General features: G+C 38.0%; 1 protein-coding gene across 1 annotated transcript; it reads right to left on the minus strand.

Moving 5' to 3' along the window:
* Positions 1-38: 38 nt before the first annotated feature.
* On the minus strand, positions 39-798 carry LOC120011790. The gene has a single exon (XM_038862917.1). The coding sequence runs from the start codon at positions 789-791 to the stop codon at positions 201-203; it is 591 nt and encodes a 196-aa protein (XP_038718845.1). The 5' UTR covers positions 792-798; the 3' UTR covers positions 39-200.
* Positions 799-7,652: the final 6,854 nt, after the last annotated feature.

Below are 7,652 nucleotides of genomic sequence, written 5' to 3' on the forward strand. Positions count from 1 at the left end.
TCAAAACGTTCCACTGGCCTTCCGGGTCTTGGATTTTGAAAATTTGGCCGAGGGTTTTGGTAAGTGTTTGGGTTTTGAAAGTTTTGGTATGGATTTTGAAAGTTTCGGTAAGTGTTTGGGTTTTGTGGGTATTGATTGGGTGATGGTACGTTGAATCGGGGTGGATAAAGATTTTGGGTGTGATTATGGTTATAGTAAGCTCATGGGCTTGACATCCTTGGGGCATTGCTTCTAGGACGATATTCTGAAGTAGGCGCACCATAAACAACGGGATTTGGATCAAAATTCACAGAATGCACTTCATTCTTTTTGCCTTTACTTCCTTTGGTTGGGTCTGGTTTGTCAAGGATGGGATAATGCAAGGTACCTCTCTTCATACATCGTTCAACTCGTTCTCCTGCTTGTATCATATCAGCTAGGTTATTATGACCACCGCCCGCCAAATTAGACGTATAAGGCTCTTGGAGGGCGTCAATAAAAGCATTCAAAAGGTCCTTCTCTGACAGTGGCGGAATTACCTGAGCTGCCAAATCCATCCAACGATGAGCAAACTCCCTGAAGCTTTCCCCATTCTTCATTGTTGTGTTCTGCAGATCGTAAATGGTAGGGATCTTCTCTTCATTATACTTATATTGTTTCATAAACATTTCAGCTAAGTCCTCCCACGAAGATACCGACGAAGGATTAAGGGTATTGAACCACCTTTGAGCTGCCCCAGTCAGACTATCTTGGAAATAATGCACCAACACCTTCTCATTACTTGCATATGGCTGCATACGTCGACAATACATCGTTAGATGATCCAATGGAACTCCAGTGCCATCAAACAAACTGAATTTTGGTAGTACAAAATCATGCGGAATATTCAGATTCTTCACAAGGCACAAATTGGCCGGATTCAGCATCCCTGAAACATTAACACCCTCCATGGCCCTTAATCTCTTTTCCAACTTCTTAATGGCATCCATTGAGTTATTTTCTTCATTCTGAACTCCCTCATTCACTACTCTGGCGGTTACAGCTCCTGCAATATTAGCATCAACTGGGAAGGGATTATCATGCACATGGGTCTCAACTGGATGAATATATGTTGGATTCTGAGTGGTTGCCTGTTGGGGAACATACTGATGCTGATGCAAACCAGGCAAAGGCTGATTACGAATAGGAGTAAACCCGGGTGGGTAAGTTGGTATTTCCTGGTGCAGATGATTCTCAGGAATCTCTAGTGTTTCAGAATTTTCAGCTACTCCCTTTCCTTTCATCAGCAAGGCCATATTCTTCATCAATAAGGCCATCTGTTCTTTGATTTCAGCTATATCCTGATTCTGATTATGCTCACCCATTTCCTGCTCCATGTTCTCAATAATTCTTGATTGTAGGCGAGTCTGATAGGGGTGACGATGTTGCTTCTTGAAAGCTATGATTAATGATGCACTAAAATCCCCTGATTTGAAAAAAAGTAACAAGGTTAGTTTTCTTGTTTTGTTATTTTTCTTATGCATGATTGTGTGTGAATCCTATATAGTCATTGCAATTTAAAAAGACAATAAAAACAAAACATCATTTCATTAAAACGACTTTTACTTTTACATGATAGTCCAATAAAATTAATCCCTAGTTTGGAAACCCTCCATGCTGGAGCACTCCAATTATCTCTAGGTCCTTGCGAAGATTGGCCAAGAATTGTAGGACTTTTCCGAATTCTGGCCCCTGAAGCACTTCAGTTTGGCTCAACTTTGCAGCTTCTTCCTCAAAAGCAATAGCCCATGCAGACAACTTTGTCACTTGGCACATTGCTATCCCAATCTGACGGGTAAGCGTAGACCGTGCCTCACGATTCTCTACAAGTCCATCAAGTAATGCCTCATTCTCATCTGCTAGCCTGACCATCTCAGTCCGGTTATGATTTAGCAACTCTTGATGTAACGCTCTTAGCTGCTTAATTTCTTCATTCGTTCTTCTCATGGCTACTTCCATTGTGACATTTGCTCGCTCAATTCTTTGGAGTTCAAATTGCATTTGTATGTTGTTTTGTTCCAACTGCTTCCTCTTCTTACTCACCCTTTCTAGTTCTTTCATTTCCTCCATCTCTTGTATCTTTGCTTGAGAGAGCTCTTCTTGTGTTAGCTTATACTTCCTTTTACAGCTTTCGGCTTCTTGAGTCATCCTCAGTAACGCTTCTTCTAAATTCTGAATCTTTTTCACAGTTAAGTCCTCGACTTCTTCAGTGTCAGGCCCTTTCCTTCTGTGACCCGTATGTTTATTTCCTTGAAACCTCAATTCATTTTCCCCTGCTATATTCTGAGGTACCCTTGCTCTTTCCTTATGGGTATTTCCTCCTTGGATATGATCTTCAGAAATAGTTTTGCCCCTCTTCTCATGCCATTTAAAGTAAATTAGGGTACCATCTGATGTGTGTTTGCCTCGATTCGTAATCTTGAGATTTTTCCATGCTTGAAGTATCTTTCGTACCCTAGGTACAATCAACTCCAAATCTTCTCCATCATCATAAGAAAAATTAAGATCTAACAACCCATGTGTTGCTGGAATACAAGGATTAGACCCTATTTGCCTAAATACTAATGCTGGTGCTTGACTGACAGCTCCCCACGGGCCTAAAAGAGGGACCCAAGGAAAATCTCCACACCTATATGGAAATGTGTCAGGCAAAAACCAAGGTGATTTTCCTTCTACACTGCGAACATCCAGGGATTGCAAGATCTTTTCCCATTCTCCAATATTCGGGTGGCCAGGTTTCCACTTTGCCTCTGTGAACTCCAATATCGGTCTTCTTTCTGGCCGCGTGTGATCCTTAAAGCCAATATTTGGAAAATCAAGCTCCCTACAGTATTTAATGTGACTTACTAACCAGATTCCGAGCAAAGCTGAACATCCATTGAACCTTGCTTTTATATTGCGACGACAAAAGTTGAGAGAACGAATCGTTTCACATATTATTGCAGGAACTGGGTTCACACCGCGATCTACCTGATTAAAAAGCTTGATCACTCTCCCTTCCACATATCCTTGAGTGCAAGGAAATAATATAGCTCCGTATATTGCAAGTGCCAATGCTGACTGTCTCAATGTTGTCTTCGGCTTTCCCTCCACATATTTTATCAATTCCTCAATTGGAAAGCACCACTTGCTCCCTTTGAATGAACCCATCCTCTTGACATTCTCACTCTCATATCCCAACATCTTGGCAATAATTTTTTCAGCTGACATGTTTTCCTGGAAGTAATACATTTTTGTATTATGAGGCTCCAATTGTAGTAACTGAGCATATTCCTCAATTGTGGGTGAGAAATCTATTTGCCCAAATGTGAAGCACCTATATGCCGGATCCCAATATGAAATAGCTGCTTGAAGCAATGTCACTGGTGTATCGACCCTTAGCAGACTCCCTATGAGACCATATTTTTTTGAGAACTCCGGGCTTAACTGCGGACTTTCCTTTGCCCATAAACTTATCAGACGTGGCAATGTGTGACTCTGAAATTCTGTCTTCATTACCCTTGGTAATAAGACATCCTCTTTCAAACTATCTCCATGCTCGGATTGCATTCTGCTCAACTCATCTCTTACGTCATAGATGTCCACCTTTTCATATATGGACACTCTTGACGTCATCCTGTTTCAATTGAAAGATGTTTTGACAATATTATCAAACCAAATTGCAATGACTGTGCCTATGTGAATTCCATGGGAAAGGAAACCAGTAGTGGAAATTACAATTAAGAATGTGTACAACAAAACATCAGCTGCAAATGAATAAATCACACAAAAATAAAACATGCCATTACATGGGGTAACCTAAATTTCTGGAGGTTTCGGCCATGGATCTAGGGCTTTATAAAGTGCAGGGGTAAGTTTATCTAACTACTCCGCGAGGTCCCAGATCATGTTGCTTTTAAAATCCCAACTATTGGGACAAAAGCTCCTCCCTTAACTTTTAAGGGAAGTCGATCCGGTGAGGATATCTTCCACTACCCATGCGGAGACGGAATCTCACGAGAATAGTGGTCAACCCTCTCTAATACTAAAGGCAAAGCCTGGCTTGTAGGCTACAGTGAGTGTAAATGTATGAGATGACAAATACTTTACCACAACAAAATAAATCCACATCTCTAACATATAAAGGAAACAAACAATTAGTCATACAAAAAGAAGTAACCATAGCCAATCAATTAATCATATGGGCTTGACCCTCTTAGGTTTAAAAAACCTGATTTCCCCAGCAGAGTCGCCAGTTGTCGCAACCGGGGTCACGACGCGGACCGGCGTGGGAGGATGAAAATGTTTAGAGTCGCCACCAATTGATTTAAAGTGCAATTGGACACCGAAAAAAAAACTTGCGAACCAGAGAAAAGGGTAAGGGGATCGATTGAGTGTGGGGAAGGTGTTAGGCACCCCACAACTCCCGTTTGAAAACGGTTACCCTAATTAATTTCATGGCTATCTTATGGATACTTTCTCTTTGCAAGATATAATTGTTAAAGTTTGAATTATTACTTTCAACACACTTATCAACTTATGATAGTGTTTATTTGGAGACACACTACCAACTTTTGGTAGGTTTAATTTAAAACACCAACTTATGGTGTTAATGATAAAATGTCCTACCAACTTTTGGTAGGTTTAATTTTAAACACCAACTTATGGTATAAATGATTGTTTGGAAAAGTGTCATCTATCAATTTAACCTATTATTGCCAACTTATGGCAAATTCATAAATGAAATCAAATAAGGTCCATAATCCAAATAAAGGAAATCAACTTATGATTCCCTTAATTGAAATGACCTACATTTCATTTTAAACTCATATACTTATAATAAATAAATAAAAAAAATCCAAATAATTAATGTCCAAGTTATACATGTTAATGGGGTGATATGCCCAACATAAGGGCCAAATATACATACTTAAAACAAAAAATACAGAATATCTTAAGCAAAATCTTAAAATTATTCGAGCTCTCCTTGATCCCGGCCCAAATGTTGTTCAACTCAATCCAAACCCAACAAACAAACACAAAAATGGGGTCAATATGGGTATTCAAATATAATATCAAACCAAACACATACCTAAAGATTTACATATACATATAAACATATATACGATATATGCATATACAAACCATACTACGTGTATACAAACAGATCCATATATATACATATGCACACAGACACACCATATATATATAATATATACTCAGACACAAATGTATACATAAATAAACGCACCACCTACACACACGCACATTCCTCATAAACTACAAATGCATTCACAACAACATTGATATGGATCCACTTTAAATTACAGTCCATCATTTCAAAGTAATTGGACTAACAAATAAATAGTCCCAAAATGATTATGATTTAACAAATAGAATCTCGAAGGATGGCTACCATACCACACAACATATGCTTTCTAAAAAGGTGGCAGTATTCCCCATGACCGCCACACTCCAAGTTCTCTCTAACACAATGACTCCATAAACAAGTTAAATCAAACAATATTTGTAAAACATGTGAATATCATGAACTGACCCAATATATAACAAAATACAAGTGAGATTCATAACCCAATATAGATCCCAACAAGGAAAATCAAAGTAGATACTCATCATCATCAGCTAAGATTCTCAATCATCTTCTTGCATAGCCATGAATCACAAGGAAAAGAAAGTGAACTAGCAATGTGAACCATATCTAACAAAACGATAAAACAGCCATCTCAGATCAAGCAAACCGAATGTAGACCTCCAAATACAGATTTCAGCAAAGAAAATCAAAGCAAACACAAACCACATCACCACATTTTATTTAGATCTAACACCTAATCACAAATAGAAATCGAAATGGAATGAAAATGAGAAGAGTGAAGGATACCTAGTTCTTCCAAGCATGCTCAACTCGTCGGAACCGTTGATAGGAAGCTACCACCACTCACTGGCTCTTTGTCTCCCCCGAAAACCTTTTTTCTTCTCTCTTTCTTCTCCTCTCTGTCTTTTTTTTTTCTTTTCGTTTTCTTCCCCCCAAAAGGATGATATAGCCGAGTCATTTTAAAAACCAGATATGTCCTTCTAGAATGGGACCCATGGAAGAAAAACCACACGAGAATTGTTGGCCATTTTATCACTCTCTCCTCCACTAAAAACAATCAAACCCCCTTTTTCTTTCACCTTTCTCCTTTTCCCTTTTTTTTATTCCACACTTTCCTTTCTTTTCAAATTCAATTATGTTGTGGCCCCCATTTTTCCCAAAAGTCTCTCCTTATTTTCTTTTCCGCCGAAATTCTCCAAACCTTTTTGTTTTCTTTCTACTTCATTTTAATATCAATGTAGAATAATGTCGAATAGGTGTAATACAGACAAAAGACTTTCGGTGGGTAGTATTATGCTTATCTGCTAACTCCCCATATTCTCATATGTCTGTCATGCAAAAATCTAAGCAAACAAGAGCAATAAACCCTGATTCCCTCTTTTTATGTTTTTTTTCTATTTTTTCTATTTTTTTTTGTATTTTGTATTTTTTGGCTGGACGAAAATCGGGTACTAGACATGACACCTAAGCAATCAAATTTCAATCTCAAGAAGCCATCAAGGGGAGTCTACACCACAACCCTCAAGGATCCCGGTTGAATTCACAAAGGGAAGTCGGGCTGAATACTTTAAACCAAGCGCTTTTGGGAGGCAACCTAGGTTTTATTGTTCTATCTCTATCTCTTTATTTCTATTTTCACCTATTCCATGCATTAAGGACATTGCATATTTTAAGTGTGGGGGTGGGAATTTAGGTTTTTGTAGTTTTTGTTTGAAATAAAATTTTTGACTTCAAATGCCTTATGCGATGTCATTCTTGAGTGTATTTCGATGAATTTTGTGATCTTTGAAGCATGGATGGATCTTGCTATGGACATTCTTTCCAATTGAGTCTTCCTATCTTGAAAATTGTTTTGTCCATTGTGCTTTTGTGAATATGGAACACTTGATTGTGGGGTATGAAATATAACTTGACTTTGGCATCTGTGGTTGTTTGAGATCAATTTGATTCTAAGTAGCACTACTTGAGCAATGAAAATATATATATATATAGAAAAGAAAAGAATAGAAAAGAGAAAACAAATTATGTTTATGAATAAATGGTTTCTTTCATAAGTTTTCTACTGAGTAACCGGGCCTCTTGCCTTGCAAGCAATGAGTTTCGTGTAAAAAGGTAGGAAATGAATGTTAGAGTACCTTGGTGACTAATTCAACCTTGTAGCCTTTTTTACTCGGGTAATTAGATCTGTTGGGGTGTCTTAACACCTAGTACCCTAAGCCAACTGGATTGGGAGTCATTGGTCGAAAACTCATTACGTGGATCATTTAGAAAGCTTAAGGAGGTTGAACATTGCACAAGTTACCTTTGAGAAGAAAAAGAAAGAAAAACAATTGTGAATAAAAATGAAGTTTGAATAAATGCTCATTGTATTTGCTCTTTGATTCTTATTGTTCTTGGAAGACTACATGGCTATTGTTTATGTTACTTTGAAGCCAAATATCGAGTGAAATCCATTATGTGCATTAATTCTTGAATTTATAAGCAAAGTGGATGAGATAAGATTCTTGAAGGAATGCTTTTATTGGTTTGAATGCCCTAATGC

This window comes from Tripterygium wilfordii, chromosome 2 (assembly GCF_013401445.1).
Source record: "Tripterygium wilfordii isolate XIE 37 chromosome 2, ASM1340144v1, whole genome shotgun sequence".
Classification (NCBI taxonomy): Eukaryota; Viridiplantae; Streptophyta; class Magnoliopsida; order Celastrales; family Celastraceae; genus Tripterygium; species Tripterygium wilfordii.

Excerpts from the sequence above, each read along its gene's own strand:
- LOC120011790 (XM_038862917.1), bottom strand. The coding sequence starts at position 791 with ATGTATTGTCGACGTATGCAGCCATATGCAAGTAATGAGAAGGTGTTG.